General features: G+C 39.1%; 4 protein-coding genes across 10 annotated transcripts in view; 2 read left to right on the forward strand and 2 right to left on the reverse strand.

The window, feature by feature from the left end:
• The window catches only part of LOC114872447 (one cut domain family member 2-like), a 66,359-nt gene extending 58,301 nt beyond the window's left edge, over positions 1–8,058 (forward strand). Inside the window, exon 5 of the mRNA XM_029179651.2 lies at positions 410–8,058. Coding sequence (XP_029035484.2) covers positions 410–619 — 210 coding nt within the window. The 3' untranslated portion in view covers positions 620–8,058. The remainder of the gene's footprint in view (positions 1–409) is intronic.
• Positions 1–10,976, reverse strand: part of LOC114872422 (glutaryl-CoA dehydrogenase, mitochondrial) — a 78,311-nt gene extending 67,335 nt beyond the window's left edge. For 3 of the 4 annotated variants that reach the window (XR_006829929.1, XR_006829928.1, XM_046288008.1), the window contains exons 1-8: positions 10,873–10,976; positions 10,655–10,687; positions 10,074–10,442; positions 9,883–10,012; positions 9,575–9,797; positions 9,180–9,409; positions 8,763–8,923; positions 8,606–8,701 (exon numbers count right to left, since the gene is read on the reverse strand). Coding sequence is in view for 2 of the 4 variants with exons in the window: in XM_046288008.1 (XP_046143964.1) it covers positions 8,634–8,701; positions 8,763–8,923; positions 9,180–9,409; positions 9,575–9,797; positions 9,883–10,012; positions 10,074–10,442; positions 10,655–10,687; positions 10,873–10,939 (1,281 nt within the window). In the remaining 2 variants the exon portion in view is untranslated. Of the gene's footprint in view, positions 1–8,433; positions 8,702–8,762; positions 8,924–9,179; positions 9,410–9,574; positions 9,798–9,882; positions 10,013–10,073; positions 10,443–10,654; positions 10,688–10,872 lie in introns of those variants that run through there. The other variant, XM_029179582.2, reaches the window with a different exon arrangement.
• LOC114872453 (caveolin-3-like) overlaps positions 1–19,469 on the reverse strand; it is a 191,649-nt gene that overhangs the window by 77,459 nt on the left and 94,721 nt on the right. The window contains exons 1-4 of one of the 3 annotated variants that reach the window (XM_029179660.2): positions 12,157–12,388; positions 11,802–11,981; positions 11,450–11,643; positions 11,139–11,364 (exon numbers count right to left, since the gene is read on the reverse strand). The exons of 1 other annotated variant lie outside the window; for it this stretch is intronic. In XM_029179660.2, the coding sequence (XP_029035493.1) occupies positions 11,283–11,364; positions 11,450–11,643; positions 11,802–11,981; positions 12,157–12,312 (612 nt within the window). In that variant the 5' untranslated portion in view covers positions 12,313–12,388 and the 3' untranslated portion in view covers positions 11,139–11,282. Of the gene's footprint in view, positions 1–11,138; positions 11,644–11,801; positions 11,982–12,156; positions 12,389–19,469 lie in introns of those variants that run through there. One more of the 3 variants, XM_029179661.2, reaches the window with a different exon arrangement.
• LOC114872454 (RNA-binding protein with serine-rich domain 1-like) lies at positions 15,749–16,988 on the forward strand. 2 transcript variants are annotated; one of them, XM_029179662.2, is made up of 3 exons: positions 15,749–16,005; positions 16,184–16,476; positions 16,564–16,988. In XM_029179662.2, the coding sequence occupies exons 1-3, from the start codon at positions 16,001–16,003 to the stop codon at positions 16,677–16,679; spliced, it is 414 nt and encodes a 137-aa protein (XP_029035495.1). In that variant the 5' UTR covers positions 15,749–16,000; the 3' UTR covers positions 16,680–16,988. The 2 variants fall into 2 exon arrangements, with proteins under 2 accessions (XP_029035495.1, XP_029035497.1); XM_029179664.2 differs by having other exon boundaries at positions 16,190–16,476.

The raw sequence follows: 19,469 nt of genomic DNA on the forward strand, positions 1-19,469 counted from the left end.
ATGTGAAGAAATTGTTTACCATTCTCTTTTATCCCTCCACCTTGTCCATCGTAAGCATCGTCAACGGGCACCGTTTTTCTTAACGTCGTTTCCGGTAACCGACAGCTTCGCTTTGAAGGTTATTAAGCTTGTCTCACAACGAGATAGACGCAATAGAGGAAAAAGGAATTATAAATGGAGACGGTGTATGAATATTAATTTAACCGAGAGAACAGTGAATGTTTCTTTGTGGAAAATATTCCTTTTGCTGGAAAACCCTTTCAAATCGTAATCGAATTCATAGATATATTTAAAAGGTACTCGAGGGTTCTTAAATAGTATTGATTTCAGATTTATTTGATGTATCTAGGGAGTAACCTGTCACTCGTAATTAAAATAATTACTCACAGGTGATGACGATTTTTTCCAGGAGACCAAGAGGCCGTCGAAGGAGATGCAGGTGACAATCGCCAGGCAGTTGGGCCTGGAGCCGACGACGGTCGGCAACTTCTTCATGAACGCTCGACGTCGTTCCATGGACAAATGGAAGGACGAGGACCCGAAGACCGTGGCGGTCGAAGAGGGACAGCTATCGCCTACAATAGGTATCGGGCAACGGCAACCAAGCGACGTTTTGTGACACACGTCCGACCACGAGGAGTACCACGACGAGTCACCCGAAGAAGATTTACCCTTCTCGTAAAGGATAATTCGATTATTGTACGGACGCGATTTCGTACCTTCGTCGATCGACGACGTACGCACACTGAACTGAGAACGTTGCTTTCCATCTAACATGTAAATAAATACCGATCTCGCTCGTCTGAGGCTCGTTTCGAGGACGTGGTGGGGAGAGATTTTCGGTCCGATTCGAATCGGAATTTTATTTACGATATCGTTCCTGTTTCCAAGATATAGTTCAACTATTACAGATATTTTAATCTATTATTTATCAATTGTTCGATATTATTAACGATCAAAGGACCAAAGGATTTTTATTTATTTTCACTAAACCGTATGATTTTGTTGTTTTATGTTTATCATTATACGTGAAAATGTTTGAAACGTTAAAAATAAAAATAATTAGAAGCCTACAAGAAATGAAATTTTTAAACTGTGCGAATCAAAATTTACATTGATAATTCGGAGAGATTTCTAAGAGCTGCGACTAGGTAAAAATTTTGTAACTTTTTAAAAGATCCGCGGAATGCGAGGCAATGCAAGAACCATACGATGGTACAATTATCTTATATCCAGAGTTTAGAGCGTCGTTTGATAAGCACGGTCACTGTGATAATTTTTTAACGAAAGCAAAGGCTTGTTCGTGAATATTGCAACGGTGCCTCGCTACGTCCTACGAAACAACGTACCAGTTTCTTTCGACGTTGGAAAAGAAACTTTCGATTCCATCTGGTCGTCGAAGTTATCAAATGGAAAAAAAAACTTAATTCGACAAACAAAAGCAATAAACGAAAACTACGTTCCAGAACAGGGAGGTTGAACATCTCGAAATCGTGTCCGAACAAATCGCACAGACCATCGATGTTTGATTTAAAAATATTCTATCTCAACCCTTGTAAGCGTAACTCGAATAATGTTTCGAGTGAACAATCAATCCAAAAGTTCTCCGGTAACTTGGTGCCATAATTTGCCATATTAGAATAAGATTTTCAATCGTCTTCTAGTCCACGCGTGTCACGGTGGCTCTTCAAGAACCACCCCTCTTTCTTATCTAGTCAAAATTGCGAGTGACACGCATCGGGTTCTTTGGAAGAACTTTCTGATAAATAAAATTGAAACGTTGCACAAAATGAACAAAATTAAATATAAAAAGTACAAGGATTTTATAAAATTAAATATACCAAAGAATATTTCAAAGAGTCGTTCGAGTACCATATAGACAATTCTAAGTGCCATATTTTAAAAAACCATCCCTTAACGATCTGATCAGGCTTTTAAAAAATGCAACGACGTCCATTTTAAACACCTTCCAAAGAACTTCAGAAAAAAAAAAGAAAAGAAGAAATTTATAGGCATAGGGTAAAAGGGAGAACCAGAAGCAAAGGTGTTGAGGGTCAAACAAATTCTCGTGAAACATCGATGGTCCAAAACTAAGGGTGTATTTAACTCGTCGTATCCTCGTTGGTCGTTAACCCAGAAAAAAAAAAGAAACCGTTTAGAAAACTGAACAAGGACGCGAAAAAAAGAACAACTTCGTTTCTTAAACACACACGTTACACAGATAAATCTACACACACACACATAACACTACACCACACAAAGAGGAAACAAAGAGGCATCGTGTCGAGGGTGCACGTGCCAAGTGATATATTATATTCTACGTATGTAAACGAACATTGTATATCAGAGTGGACGTTGGTTTGCGCGAATCAAAGCTGAAGAGGACTAAGAAAAAATGGTGTGCGCAGAACGGATGTTCGTTCGCGAGAATCAGTGATTTCCGGTGTTCGAGCGAACGAAGAGGATCGAATATGGTATGCGTGAGGGCGAGTGAAATAACGGAATTGAGTATTATTCGAATAAATTTGTATATTAATAAGGGGGTTCAGGAAACTACGAGACTTGAGGGGTCGATAATTGGATTTTTCAAATTTCAAGAGAGGTAAAAGTAGAAAGACAACGAAAATATTAATTTTTTTTTCTCACAGTGAATTAAATGTAATTCTAAAAATTCTAATAAACGTCCCGAATTCAGTTTTCAATATCTATCTATTTGCAAACTTTCAAGATCTAGACTTGGCTCGTAATTTAAAGTACACCCTTGATATTTAGATAATTATTCTAAAATTATTCGCTGCATCGAATAAGCTTTTATCCGAATAAAAGATTACTCATTATCAGCGAATAAGTTACTCTTATTCGAATAATGACCAACTCTGTGAAACAAAAGGTACGCGAGAAAGAGAATAAATGAGAGGATTTTAGCGAACCGCACTCGATATATCGTACCGCAATTGTGCTGTGCTATTGTACATATTAAAAATGAAGAAAAGACGAAGAGGAAAGAGAGAGACTTTTAAGAATGAAGAGGAGATGAACAAGCATGGTTATTCGAAGGGCAGGCTTCTTTTCGCGTTTCCCGCTTGCACGCGAGCCAATTTCCTTGGTGGAAAAAACGCCAGTTTTGCGTTCGATAGGGATATTATTTTTCCACCGTGATTTTGTTGGAATCGAGCAAGAGTAATGTTCCACCCCTTGCAATTTCTACCCTTATCGGTTATTGAGATTTATGGATGTTTAGAAAAATTTTAAGGGTTGTTCGTTGCGTTTGTGATAGACGTTCCTATAATATTGTTTATCCTTTAATAAGTTCGAATAATATTTAACAGAAAATCTCCATAAATAGACGGAGTTGTTCAGTTGTTTCATACTAATTTATTTGAATTTGAAGTTGGGGGTGGAATAAGTGGTTCCTGTTCGAGTTCAACGTACAAACGATTCCGTACTAGTCGATGCTACATTCCTTCGTTGAAAACGTCCATATATAGCGAGCAGAAATGAAAGGAAAATGAAAAACACTTTTAGATCTATTCTATTTAGACACAATTATCCCGCGTTCTTTCGGTTCCTCGCGCTCGACGTTCTGTTGTTTCCGTTATACTTCGACTTGGTCAGCATGCAACGAAACGAGAAAGAACAAAACCGACACATAGAACGGATAAAGAACGTTTAATTAAAAATAGAAAAGGGGGGGGGGGGGGTTAAGAGGCGGAGGAGGGTTGAAAGGCGGAAGCCAACACTCATCGTACCAAAAAATATGGAAAGAGAAAGAAGAAAAAATGAATAAGAAGAAAACGGAAGCGAGCGTCGCGGACGTCGATTTATAAGATCATATATAGTACAAAGTAAACATATATTATTGTAATAACGGTTTAAATTAAATATAAGAAAAGCGTCGCTGTTCCACGATTCGGGTTCGTTACGCGATATGGTGATACGTGGACGAACGTTGGCGTGTGCGAGTTTCAATGGAGGTTGAAGTTCTCGAACAAAAGGGGGGTTGATGGTTTCGAGCGTCGAGTTTTTCATGGAAGTTTCCTCGTCCGTTGTTGGACACCAGATTACTATGTTACGATCTTTTCGAACGAGCTTTTCGACGGGATTAAGTCTAACGTTTGTCTATTGGAAATACCGAAGGACCTTTGCTTGAACACTGCGAAGATTTTTGATGATTCAGGCTGAGAAGATCTGTGGAGTATTCGGGAAAAAGATAAAGCGAGAGGAACACATATCGGTATGAAGTTTCAAAGATTTGAATTTGCGAAAGAAGATCAAACCAAAAATTATGAAACTTTACAACAACACAAACGATTAGAGGATTTAATCTAACGTTACTTGGAGTAAAAGTAAAGATTTAAAGCTGAAACGAGTAAAGCCAGCTTCCAAATGCACAGAAAACAATATACAATTTCAATTGAAAGTCATTCTATTCAGTTTTCAAGATGGATCATCGTCGTTCAAAGAGAAAAGGAAAAATCTTCGCAGTGTTTTTTAAATATTTCGTAGAAACGGAATGGAGAAAGAATTGTCATTGTCAGAAACTGAAGATTCGACTGGAGGAGGGGAAATAGTGGTGAAAATCACGATAAAAAGGGTATGAAGGGACGCGATGAGGAAACTCTGTACGATAAACTTGTAAATATATGATTAATTCTGCGCGCACGATTGTTATTATTATTATTATTATTATTATTACGAATAACATTGTCATCACCATTACCATTGTCACCTCCGTCGCTATTATTATTATTACAATTATTTATATTATTATTGCGATTTTTATCATTGTAACGAGAGATATAATTGATTATTATAGAAATATATACTGTAAAAGCGTTCTTTGTTGACACGAGAGGGTGAGAAATGGGTGCGATTAATTAGAGCAATTTCTTCGAAAGACTATCTACGAAATAGACCATCGATATCTGACGTATCGTTGATGAGACGTTAAATGAAAGAAGAAAAATTCAAATTCCAAAGGGGTGAGTTTCTTAGGGGGGATGGAAAAGATGGGGAACCGAAGGACACACACACACACGCTATGTTACACGCGCGAGCAAACAGAACCCGCTAAAACGTAAAACAAGGACATAGTATATAATTATATATATACTATATAAATATAAATATATAAATATATAAATATGAATATAAATATAAATATAAATGAATGATATATTATATATATTATAAATATATAAATATATAAATATAATTGCCATTTTCTGGCATCAGGCGAAGGGTAGTTAGTCAGGGGATCCGGGCTAGGGTGGGGGGGTTGGTAATCTATTTAATATATGCGAAAAACCCCAGCGGTTTAAGGGGTTCGATCGTCGATCGATCCCGGAGTCGATCGACCGACGATTGTTGTTTCAACTAGCGTCGCCAGAATGCGCGTGAAAATTCAAAACAAATAAAACAGAGGGTTAATGAAAAAAAAAAAAAAAGAAGAACAGAAGTATTCGATGATCTATTTATGTAACACGTGCGATACCTCGTCTCGAATCAAAGGGTGACAGGTGGAAAACGACAAGATAGATTCAGAGATGAAGATAAACACAATAAGAACAAACTAGAGGGTGAATTTTCATTTTCTCGACAAAGTGATTTCGCGCGTGACGAACGAAACCTTAAGCTGGTTAAAGGGATGAACGAAGGGGGTATGTTCGAGACGTAGGCGAATGAACATATTATAAATATAAAATCTATAAATATATAAATAAATATATTAAATACAGAAAATAATAATAACGATAAGAGGGGAGTAAAAAAAAAAAAAACAACCGTAGAGACTAAGAGAATCTATTTCGGGTCCGTGTGTGTATACGCGTTTTTTTATATTGCAACGACGCGAGTTGCCCGCGCGAGTTTTAAATCGATAGAAACGAAAAAAAAATTTGGAATCGCGGAAGGTATCGTGGGGTGTTTAAGAGAGGGCCAAGTGTAATCGTGAAAGGTTTTAGGTCTTGGACGAGGGTGGTCGATGGACGTTGAACGAATGTTATCGTGTAGCACGCGTATGTGGGAAGGGTGATTTAGCAGGGGGTTGCTTTTTGCTCTCGATTCGATTACTCATTTTCGTTGACCGATCTTTGTTTTTTTCTTTGTCATGATTTCGTTCAACTCATTGTCAAACACTCAAAATTTAAATTGATGCACTTACACTTCTTATTTTTATTCAAATAAATCTCAGTGTTAGAGACATTTAACTCATAAATAATTACAAACAACACAAACTCCTCGTTTCATTCAGACACAAATCATACTGTATTCTATTGAACCATAGGCAATTTGCAATTTTTGAAATTTCAATCATAAAATTGAAAATAAAGCGTTACCCTCTGAATAAGAATAATTAAATTCCTCAAATCTTCACAACTGAGTGGCGACGAAATCGCAGAGCAAAGACCCCCGGCCCCCGGGGATGCAGCGTCGATAGCCCGAGGTCTGCTAATCGACCTTACACTAAAAACAATCCGTCAATCGGGTCCAAGTGATCTTGAAACGAAATATCAAGCGGAAAAAGCAATGGAACAGCAACGCGTGTGCGGGGGTGGTTTAGAGAAGAATCGAAGGACGGTAGAAGAACAAGCGAACGGTTCGTACGACAATAAGGTATCGATTAGTTAATCAGAGATGAAATAATGTAAAATACAAGTGCAAAAGCAAGTATACATTATTATATTTATTATAATACGAGGAGGGTTTGATCGTGACGGCATCCATTGATGTTTATGTAAACGCGATGTGAAAAACCGACACTGAACGAAAGGTGTACTCTCTTTCGGAACGGCAAACAGGATAAAGAAAGAGGGAGAGAGAGTGAGAGAAAAAGATGGATTTTCAGGTGAAAGAAAGGCTCCTTTTTAGAATTTAAAGAGAAAATGCGAGTTGCTGCGCTTCGTAGAAACGCGCGAGAGTGGAAACGAGCGTAAACGGAGACGCGATTTTCGCGTGAAAATGATGGAGAAAAAAAATGAATTGAAGGGTTCAGCTGGAACGAGCGGATCGAGAAAACGAATTCGATCCCTCGGTTTAGCGGCGTCGTTTCCTTTTTAATTCCTCTCGCTGAACCGAAGAGGACGAACCGGAGATCGATCGATCGATCTTCGCGTGGACATACCAAAGGATCATAGATTAAACGCGAGTAAAGAAGAAATAAAGAAGCATTATTTATTGTTTACACTTACGTATTCATTAGTGAATGACACACAGATACTAAAGAAACAGACGTACACACAGAGAGACACTCAAAGTATGAATGAAAGAGCGAGAGAAAGAGAGTTGTGTCGTTGTTTTCGCGAGAGATAAAGCGTGACGAGAGAGGGAGAGAATGATTCGAGCGAATGAGAGAGACAATTGTGAACGTTCGAATCGAGATATCCCTATCGAGATGTATCGATCGATCGAGAGATCGACGAGTGGCTAGTTTTTTCTTGTAAGTGACCAGTTTGTTAGCGTCCGCTCGTCGATCGATCGACCAACGATCGAACTTCGAAGAGCTTTAAATTCAACGCGAAAATTCGAGTAACAATTTTGTATTTGTTGAGCTACGAAAAGAAAAAGAAGAACGATTTCGAAAAGGTGCGGGAAATTCGATTCGAGCGTGTAATCATGTAATAGACACACAAATTTTTTTGCGGCGAGATCGGGAAACCGTCGGAGGGAGATTGTAAACTATTGTAAACTACGATGTTACTACGTTTTACCAAGAGCTTATTGTAGTCGAGAACCATTTAAAAAAGAAATTTGAGAACGAGACAGGAAAAAAAAAAACAGACACAAATACACGATTGACACACACGAGTACACAGGAAATAAAAAATGGCGAGTGTTTATCGTCGACGAGAGGCAAAACCAAACCAAACAACAAACCAAACAGAAAAAAAGTATTTAAAAAAAAAATCACAAAAAAAAAATGGTAATTGAGTGTAGCACGAAAAAGAAACTTCTTTACACTTTTGCACGAGACGTGTGTTGTACTTAAATTAATTATCATTGACATATGTAATTAACGTTTTATTACTTAGCAATTAAACTTAATTTATTTATGATTAATCCGAGTCGCTTGTGTTGTGCAACGCCCTTTGTTGAACGGACCTGATTTTTCATGATTTTCAACATGAACAGAGAAGAAAAATAGTGAAATATTAAAATATTCCAAGTATTTTCTATTGTTTTCTCAATTCTTCGAATCGAGACGCGCGTTTTTTCGAATTTTCGGTAATAATTAGCAGCTGTATTCTGTTTCCCAATACGTCTTCTTTTTTTTATTAACGTTTTATTTTGTTAATAAAATTTAATTTGAAGCAAAATCTAGGTGAAATTATAACAGTGAGGACGCCTTCGTTGCAAGGGGTTGAAGCGAAAGGGTTACCCGCGGAAACTCACAGTTAATATAAAAAAAAAAAGAATCAAATAAACTTGAGGAACAATGGTTGGTCGTCTTATCATTTATTAGACGTTCGATTCTCGTTCTCTTCTCTTTCAATCCTTTACCTTCTCAAATTTTCCTCAACTTTGACGTTTAAAGAAAAAACGCTTTGCTTGTTTTATTAAAATAATATACAAATGTATATAAAATAAATCGTCTAAGGGACGTTACCTTTTCTTTTTTAACAATTAACCCTTGTCTATGCAGAGAATGCCTGTATGCCAGTGATGGCTCTGCCCAGTATCAAACTGTGGATGTCGTTTGTACCTATAGCAGAGAGTATTTATACAATATTTTGTTCATTATATCCAGAGGTATTTATATGTACCTTCGTAAGTAATTACGCTCTCTAGATTCATCATATGTCTGATAATATGATACTCGTCTGAAATCCCATTGCCACCCAACATGTCCCTGGCTGTCCTTGCGATTTCAAGAGCCTTCATGGCTGAGTTCTTCTTTATTATAGAAATCATCTCTGGTGTAGCCCTAGCAGACAAATAATTTGTTTATGGAAAGTAATTTCCATAAAGGACTTTAGAAACTCATTCTAAATCAAGTCAAGGAAGCCTTAATTTCAACTCTTTTTCTAAGAACAGCTGCAGTCACCTGTCGACAGTTCTTGGATACCTTTCAAGTGTCCCTAGTTTCGAGTTACCAGTACTCGTGCAAACTGAATAAATTAGACGTCTATCTACATGTGCTGACAAAAGAGAAATCAGTATCCTAAGCATTCCTGTCGTACCTGCCCTCGTCCTTCAGCCTGCCTACTCTCAGGCAGGCCTGAAGACCGATCGCGATGTCGCACATCATGTCAGCCAACTTCTTCTGTACTAATTGATTGGCCGCTAACGGCCTGTTAAATTGCTTCCTATCCAGGGCATACGACCTGGCTGTGGTCAAACAAGCCTCAGCAGCACCCAGTGCACCCCACGCGATCCCATATCGAGCGTTGTTCAAGCAGGTGAACGGACCCTACATTACAGACGATTCTTTTTAGCAGGTGAGCTGATCGTTAAAGTTTCTTTTATACTTGTTGTCAGTTTCTGGAGTTGAAGTGGGAATGCCATTGGGCTATGGTGGGATAATAGGAATGGGTAATCATCTACGATCACCAGGAACCACATCGACAGGCCTTACTTTGAGACCTTGAACGTTTGGTAGTAGGTTCTCCTTGGGCACCTCCACGTTGTCCATCAGGATCATGCCAGTGACGGAGGCCCTCAGCGAGAACTTGCCTTCTATCTTTGGCGTGGACAGTCGGCTTTCGTTGCCCTTCCTTTCGATGATGAATCCTCGGATCATGTTGTCCTCGCACTTGGCCCATACGATCAGCACGTCAGCGACTGGTGCATTAGTGATCCTAGCTCAGAGGATCAATCGTGTAACGATACTTTCGAGTCATCACTTACAGCTCATTCTTTCTTAAACAGCAATAGTGAACTGACCATGTTTTGCTCCCATTCAACCTGTAAACCTTCTTCCCTGAATCGTAAGTAGCCTTGGTCTCCATTGATCCAGGGTCACTGCCATGATTGGGCTCGGTCAGTCCGAAACAACCGATCAGTTCCCCAGAGACTAAAAGAAAATTAGGATCATCATGACCAAGGAAATCATCGATTCTGCTCCTGAAACGTACTCAGTTTCGGAAGGAATCGCTGCTTCTGCGACTCGTCCCCGTGATCGTAGATGGCACCTGCTACCAGAGAAGACTGAACCGACAGTGTAGACCTGTACCCACTGTCCACGTACTCGATCTCCTTGGCCAGGAGTCCGTATGCCACGGAGGAGACACCAGCAGCACCGTAACCCTTCATGGTGCACCCCAGGATACCCAACTGACCCATCTCCCTCATGATTTCTTTGTGAAAAATCTCCTTGCGATTCGCTTCCACCACACGTGGCAACAATTTCTCGCGACAGTACGTTCGGAATTGATCCCTGATCAAGACCTCATCCTGCGTCAGCTGGGACTCGAGATCAAATGGATCTTCCCAGTTGAAAGTGGCTGTTTATCAGGGAGATTTCATCTTTGAGTCTTATCAAGTTAAATTTCAGGACTTTCGAGTTTATTAGAATACATATTCGAATTGAAATGCCCGCTCTAAATGACACTGAGTAAGTGCTGCCACCTGAAGACAGACTGAAAAGTTCCTAGACAACTGAAGCAGGTGTGATTACCCAAAAGTCAATAAATAAATCGAAATAAAAGACACTTACGCTTTCCTCTGAGTGAAGGTGAAACTGAGATATCTGACAATTGAAAACGACGATTAAGAATAATATAGTTCAAGGGGACGGAAACTTACAGCTCCAAAAAGAAAATTTCTAACCATAGAAGAAAAAGGAATACACTTTCTAATTGAACAGAAAACAAGGATTAAAAATTCTTCCCTTTCAAGCTGCGATTGCATTCGTATCCTATAACGAAAGGATACTTCTAAATGAAATTCCATACTGGAATCGATCACATCGTGATAGAATCTTTCGCGTGAGCGCCGCCATCTTCACAGCCAGGAAAAAACTGGCTGGTTGATCTATGGAAGGCGTCTCTTATCAGAGCTGTGCTCGAAAAAAGTACATCTTCTTTTTGCTCGTTTCTTTTCGTTCATTCTTTATCAGTATGCTTTCTATTTAAATAACATTTGATTACGAAAGAGCGTCGACGTTGACAGAGATGAGGATCCCTGTTTGATCGAGCGACTGGCGGGAAATTTGTATTTATTGTTCAGTAACATTTAATCAAATAATTAAATGAATCCCTCCTGAGCTTCTCAACGACAAGTTTGCACCGATACAACTTTTATTTACAAAACGTTATAACAATTGATATAGTCATATGCTTCTTTCAATGATCACCGAGGATCAACGAGTATCTGTCACTATTAATAGTTAGAGTTGCAGAAACGTTCAGTACGAGATTCCTGCGTCTAACGAAGACAAAAGGAGAAAGTATTTCAATGCTGATCGTCGAAAGGCACTTTGTTAATTATAATAATAAACGATGTATTTTACACCACCAGGATGTCGTCCTTCTCCGCAGGACCGTCAGGTAGCTTCTGATTCGACACGCGAATGTTGTGAAACAGATAGCCAAATGAATCCATAACAGGTCGTATGATGGCTTGGGTCACCGCGGTGAAAAAATTTCTCGTCACTGCAAAAGTGATCTTCCAGACGCGGAGGCAGGGTGCTACACACCATATGTGCTGCAATGTTTCGTTTATTAATTTATCTTAAAAACCAATGTGTTATAAATTCAATACCGATACGTTCCATATTTGAAGCTTTGTGCAAGATACGGTGCAAGAAAATTATTAGGGTGCAACTGTGCGATGTAGAATTTTACTATTTCCCATTTTCTCACCTGAAACGCGAGACAGGCGAACGTGAAACCGAAGCAAAGGGCGAGCAAAGGAGCGACAAGAACGGAAAGCAACACGTAACAGCAACTTCTGGACAACCGGAAGCAGTGGCCGCTGAGACGCCACGCGCACTCTGGACTCCGTATCCCTTCCGGTTCTCCGATCACATCGTCCCACATCACCTATCGTATATATGTGTGTTTGTTTCAGTGATCTACTTTCGGAATTGAATGTTCAATAACCATGTATTAATGTTACTACATTATCCTTTTTTTTTTTTTCAAATGTCAAGATCACTGCTCTTATAAATAGAACATATATTTTCACTTTGCAACAGGGGAAACATTTTAAAAGTACCTGTAAGTGGGTGTTCAGGCTGTTAGGATCTCTGTCCTCGAGTTCGATGTTGCTCTCGTCCCCCATGGAGGAGTCGGGCTTCTCCATTCCTGGAATTTTGAAACCGCCACATTTTGGCAAAGACCGCCTGACCGCGTTCGCAAAACGCGCAAACATTCTTCTTTGACGCAAGTTTAACCATGCACTACTATTCGAGCGGGTAGCCACCGATAAAGTGTAATACGGTCGCCATCGAGGAAATGGAAACTTGGGTCAACCTAATCCATAAGACTTCATTGATTATCGTGGTTTGAATAATACACGCCTCTCTAGAGACTAGTGCCAATGCCAGGATCAAATGAACGACCTCGAACACGGTCGACTTGTTGCGGCCTAGTAACTTACGTTTCAACCCCCCTTGATCTTTCGCTGTTTTTAATTAATATTCTATTGCGTTCGCGTGAAAATATCGCGAAATTATAATGGACACTTTTGTAGCGACTCGGTTGACGCGTTAAAGAAAACTAGCTGCTATATTAGGCACGGGTACCACCCGCACATAATAATCTTTGTATCGATTCAAGTGCGACTCTACGTACACGCGACTTTATTATTCGCATTGCTGCGACAACTTCTTTGAAACGATTATTTTAGAAAAGCACTTTAAAGCTATCTTTAGCTTCGAAATAGGCTTAAACGAGGAGAATGATTATAGTACACATCATACATGTTGTCTGTGTAAGGACAAGAAAGTGTTCATAAATGTCGAAAGATAAATTTTTAACGAGCTTTTACCGCGACAGAAAATCGTTCGAATTTATCGATCAAATCCTTTCTCCCATTAAGTTTCCGTAAATTGACGCAACGATGAACTTTACTTCTCATGAATTGATTATACTTCGGATTTCTATTAAAATTCTACGAAAAATTCTATGAAAACTCTTTGTTAGAAACTTCACTTGTAAACAAAGAGTGGATTGATTAATAATGCCGTCATTTAAAAATCCAAATTTTGTGCCAGTGATAAAAGGAAAATAAACATACAAATGATAAAGAAAATGATTAAACAGTAATAAAACTATTTCGCTTTAAAAATGACAGAAACAAAAATTGTTTCCTTCGTCAAGTTTCTCCTCGTTCATCGACCCCGGCTCTTTCGATTTCAAAACAACAAACATCCCCGAATCCAGAGGGGGATGAAAAAGAGATACTCACTGAACTCCCCGTTCGCGACACGTGAACCCCTTATTTTGCCTGTTGTTTTAATCACCGGCTTCAACGACGATCGCAACCCCTTCGAATTCGACTTTTTTTCTCTAGCGCTCGTGCAGGTGCGACCAAGTGAAGGATAACCCGCGATCTACCTGCTGGACAACGGTCATCGCGGCTGCGCAACCCTCTTCGAGCACCCTTTGCCACCCCGTCGCACGATACTTCGTCCAACCACCCCGACCAAACGAAAGTGAATGGCACAATACATAAATGTACGATCGAAACTCTATGTGGGTTCGATACACTTGGTAAGGTACGTTGTAGGGTTGTTCGACAACAACCCATGTAACCCTTTCGTTCTACTCCTAAGCATACAGTTTACGAATTTGCAATAATGAAGTAAAATGTTACATAATTTTTAATATTTAATATTGGATGTTTTTAACGTTACGTTATTGTTAATATTTATGATTATATGATAATTTTTTTAAATGTGGTATTAGATGGTAAATAAATCTTACCGCGTATATGAAAACTTATCAATGTTGCTACTAGATGGCACTATCGATACTGTTCTCCAAGCGTACATGTAATATGATAAAATTAATGTTTATCGTATTAATTATTTAATAATAATATAGCAGTTATAATATACTAATTAATAATTTGCATCTCGAGTTATAAATTGTGTAATTTTAACATATTGATCCCTCTTAGCATCGTCTACAAATGATTTGTCATACGTGAGAATAAATTTTTCCAAGACCGATACAGTGATCGATGAATCGATATAATAATGGAACAGATTGAATTATCGAAAAACAGAAAAACCTCGCGACAAAATGATACCAAATAATGTACCGTGACAATTTGCAACTGCTGTTAAAACGATTCGTGAAACAGAGAAGAAATCACCGTTCGAGAGCAGGTAGAATGGAATTAACGAGACAGATTAACGAGACAATGGAAATATACGATGCAAGACCTCTATTGTCGCATCGATCTTCAATCTGTCAGCCGAGTCGACGTCGAAACGCTAGACAAAGCGGTGGCGTCTGTCGATGACAGCGTGAATGGCCGTCGCGACGCGATGCTTTCGACTATAATTACCGATATGTGCATTCAATACTCTGTCCTGTGAATTTTCAAGCAGTTCAATCACCGCTGGGACATCGAGTCGCATTGATAACTGAAGCGATTAAATTAAAACTGCTAGTAAATTCATTTTACACCGCGTCACAGTCAAAAGGTAAAATAGCCTAGTGTTCTTTGTGCATTCCTATTTTTCTATTCAAATAAACTTTAGTTTTGTAAACATTTATATAATAAACAATTGTACCATAAGAAATTAATACAGAAGTATCTCCCTCTTCGCTTATAGATCTAAGGGAATACAAGAAGAGGGTGAATTGATTTCAAGGGTGTATCCCCCGATCGGTGTACAGCTCGAGATAGGAAGAGATTAGGGTTCTCTGCCCTCTTACGATTCCCTGTTTTCTTACGTCATTCCAGTTGCTGAGTCACGTTGCAACCCTGTTCCACGGGGTGCCATAAAGCTACAGCACCCTCGTTTACGTGCCTTGAGGAGTTCAAACCACCCCTCGACTATTCGAGCAAAATTAATCTTACTATTTCGCTCCCCATTTTTCTTTACGACTATTCGTGGCAGGATTATCGAATTTCGTCCACTTGATTGCCTCACGCCCCAATTAAGAGAGAACAGAAAGAAAAGGAATAATATTATGTTTGTTAACTCTAAATAGCCGACGATTTTTCTACTATGTTAATAATGTGATGTAATTTTCGAGTCTCAAGGGTTAACGTTACGCTACTAATGGCGCCCTTTCGATTTCTTCTGATACAGCTAATAAATAAAGCGTGCAATTCAAGTTTTCCCAAGGATCGGCACCACGATCGCGCTCAGATTAGATCAGAATTGCGTCAACATTCGACTTGCATAACAAGGTCTGCAATCTGGTCTGCACCTTTTCATTTAAAGTCGCTACTTCAGCTCGAATCGTCACGAGCAATTAACCTGCGACTTTCAATTATTTATCTAATAACAATACTCGATAATAGAACAAAGGACAAAGTAAGCAGACTGTAAATTCGATCGATGCGAAAACAGTTTGAAAGAAGACCGATTTCTGTCTTACCGGCGTGGAAACACCTCAAGCTTGATTACGTTGGAAACTATTTCGAATTTCATTATTTGCTTTCGTACTATAATAGTACAAACATAGAACTAAAATTTCAATTAATCATTGTTAATCATTTATGCGTGATTATTGTTTTTTTGTAACGTATATACGTAGCATACGTTTGAAGTTCGACTCCGACTCCAAACGTACTTCAAACGGGTAAACAAATTTTGAAAAGGCGAATGTTGTGTATATAAGTAAGAGCGAACTATTTGTCACGGGAAACATTCGCGTCTGAACCAAAGAAGAGAACGTTGGCGATCGTTGAAATCTTTTTCCGTGATTGAATCTGTACAAACATTACGGTGATATTCAATTAATTACAGTGTTAAATGAAAATAGTTCACGTGGACAATAAAAAAGAAAGTGAAGTAAATATTTCCACAAGAAAGAATTTCAACCTGCCATAGAATTTCTAAGGCAAACAGCTACAGTTAAAGAATCCTAACAAAATGAGGTAAGAAACATATCATTTTCACAAGGTTTTTCTTAAAATTCTTCTATTGTAACGTTCACGCGTTTCGTTCGATCGTCCTTCTATACGGAAAAAGTTCATCAACAAACGCCTTCGCTGTTTATGTTCATCTGACAGTTACAAATTTAAACGAGTTCAAGAAAAACGAGTAATTATAAAGTTGCAGGAAATCATCCACGAAGAAAACGACCAGGAAATCGTTTTGTTGCGGGGGTGGTAGACGTCGTTCAGAAAGTACGAGCAGTAGTAGCTCGTATTCCAGTACTTCTGAATCCTCTTTCACATCAGACTACTCTGATAGCTGTGCATGTTCAGGGTGCGACTGTTTCGATAGCTCGCCCCAAAGGCGAAAAGGCAAAGGAAAAGCGAAAAATCGAAATTCACGGTCGTCGCGATCAGCAAGGAAAGTTTGCGGTTCGAGGCCGTCGAAGAAGAAGACGTCTCGTCGCAAAAGTGAGTACTTTTTCTTCGAATTATTTATAGCTTCGAGACTAAAAATTCGATTTTATCGACGGGCGATGATTATTTGTGTCGTTACAGGACGTTCGTCGTCACCGTGCACGTGTTCCGAATGCGATTGCTCGGAATCCTCCAGCACTGGCGAAGAATGTTGCAATTACGTGACAAGCAAGAAACGTCGTAAACCGAGAGCTTAAATCCAATTTCATCCATTCTCTCGTCCATTTACTCGTAAATTATATAATAACTTGTTTATTTATTACTCCCACTACTGTGTAACCATTTATACGTCGATATTCGTTCACTTGTTTTATCGTATTTTATACACTACGACGCGACATCAATGATTTTATACCTAAAACACGTATCTTGAAGCATCCTTATGGTTTTATGAGACTATTAGTATGTGTAGAATGTTAGCTATAAGCAAGAATACAAAACAAAACAGCGTGGTTAAAAAATATATAATGTAACGCTAATAATAAAGGAAATCATTTAAAACGAAATGCTTTGTATTACATCAATTTTCAAATAGTGATTAGATCTTGAATTAATAATTAACAGAATCAAGGTGGATAAAGGTGCTTTTTAACGCGTGTCTTTAAAAACACGCGCCCGAAACAAGACTGAATTTCAAAAACGTACCCTATTTTAATAATTCTCCTAGAATCCTAATGAATTTCCTGAAAATTATTCGCATCGACTCGCAAAGGTAAATACCTGCCGATTCGAATAAATTAATAACGTCTGGTTAGCGAGTGTTTTTCAAATTCTACGAACGATCCATCGAGGACAACAAATCGATTCTAGATCCCCGAACAACGTATACAGACGCTAGTTGAACATTTCTTGCCATCATAATTTACCGTTAACGACAATTTAGCTCGTTGCACCGTCGGTTACGACACGCTCGAGCAGCTGCGTTGGGCAAGATAACTCTGTTAAAGGTCCCCGTCCAGTCACATTGTTTGGAATCTAGGTGGGAGTGTAGTCTGCGGTTAGATAATGGCAACGCGTCCAGCATATAATTATCGTCTTAGTTGCGCCGTGTAATATATCATTCCTTTGCCCCTTATTCGCCTGCTGTGAACGCAATCGAACACCAGCATTTCGCTCGATCTCGTTTCGACATCTCGTTCGATGTTGCCATTACCGTTTCAACTTGTTCAATTAGATCCACGTCAAAGGTTCGATGCTCTTCGTGAAACTTCATCCCTAATTGGGAAGGTTCGATTTGGAAATTAGCTAATTAGATTTTCAACCTGTCTAACTACACACGTGCCTAGCTAAAAATGATTTCCCACTGAAACCAACGTTATTATGTCATCGTTAAAGCGATGTAAAAATAGCCAACATAGAAACAGATGAAAATGAAAAGAAAAAAAAAATAGAAAAGAGGAGAAAATTGGCCACGGATGATGCTAAATAAAAATCGTTTGTATTCCTGTGTCGGACAGATCCAAAAATGATCTTCACGTGTCAGTCATCGTGAACTCGGGATCGACAGGTTCTGTTTGTTACGAGGTTAAGCGACTACGTAAGAATAATTCCATTTTCAGAGATATCGGCCAGCATAACGTGACCGGTGTCCACGTGGTCGCGAGCACGTGTATTGGACGCGCGACCGTTACATAAGCGCCGGCGCAGACCGAGACCAGCCGAATCAAGCCGAATCGAGCCGAATCACCCACGCCGCGCTGCGCTCGTCTATTTAAATATACGAATTCTTCTTTCGTACTTTCATTATTTTTTTTTTTTCTATCTTATTAACAATTGCGATGCTTTTGAAACTTTCTTTACCATTGTGTAACTGTAAGAGTACTTAGCAATAAATCTTATATTTATTTGAAAAAAATCTATTCTATGTTTGAATCTATTAATACTTATCACGTGTTGTAATAAAACGCGTAATTAAAGCGAAGTAAGAAATGTAGAGAGAAAAATGAAAAATAAAATCCGATGATATCATCGATGAACAAACAATAACAATGGTAATTTCTCAACGAAACAACATTGCAGCGAATCCTCTCTGCTTTCTCAGACGATTCCAACGGTGTTGGTTAAAGTGTGTCGCGGGATACGGACAGTTTGATACATGCCTATTTATAGGAGCAAAGATTCATTACGCGAGGTTCACGTTTTGCGCGTATCAACTCGTTTCAACATTGTGCAACATCGTAACGCAATATTTTTCTCTCATTAACCATGTAAACGTGCGTTTGTATGCACGTGCACGTACCAACTAGAAAATTATTTCTCTTCTAATTCTCAACGGGACTTTTTTTTTATAAAAATTCTAATCGTTTCAATCGAGTCCGCGTTAAAGAAAATACTACTTGATAAAAGAAAACGACGATAATAATAATTATACCAGCAACAGAAACTGACTGAAGGAAGTTTCGAATAACAGCAGCGAGTGCAGTTCCATCGAATGGCATCCGCTCGAATGGTACCGTTCAATGTACCACATTTCCCCAGCGTTAAAGAGACGAATCGGTTGACATTGTTGGTCCAAATAACGGTAACGACCGCGTTACATCGGTTACACGAAACAGAATGAAAGCCGCGTTTGCGTAACGCTTATCGGACCGATGAGAAATCGAAAAAGATTCTCCTCTAACCGGTGAAAATAAAATTGTTTCGACTAAAAGAATTTCACCGCGACGCATTCGCGTGCCTAATTCCATCTCCCAAATTGTCCCGGGCTCTTCGGAGATACGTGGCCTCTTTAAGTTGGTCTTGGCGAATTTCTGGGGGTTGCGAATCTCAAAGGTTGACGGGGTCGTCGCAAAGGAAGAGGAATAAAGAAAAAAGATTGGTCGAGTCCAGAAATAGCGAGAAGGAGCGGCTGCGAGACAAAAGCAGCGCGAGATTCGAGCCTGGCCTACTTGCTGTCTTTGCAACGGGGAACAGGACGAATCGAAAAGAATCTCTCTTCATCTGTTCTTACACCGACGAACTCGAATGGATCGCGTTACTTCGACAGC

This window comes from Osmia bicornis, chromosome 11, assembly GCF_907164935.1.
Source record: "Osmia bicornis bicornis chromosome 11, iOsmBic2.1, whole genome shotgun sequence".
Taxonomy (NCBI): Eukaryota; Metazoa; Arthropoda; class Insecta; order Hymenoptera; family Megachilidae; genus Osmia; species Osmia bicornis.

What these genes read in the sequence shown, in the direction of transcription:
- LOC114872454 (XM_029179662.2), top strand. An exon ending in GAAGACGTCTCGTCGCAAAA is followed by an intron (nt 16,477 to 16,563) that starts GTGAGTACTTTT and finishes GTGTCGTTACAG; the next exon opens with GACGTTCGTCGTCACCGTGC.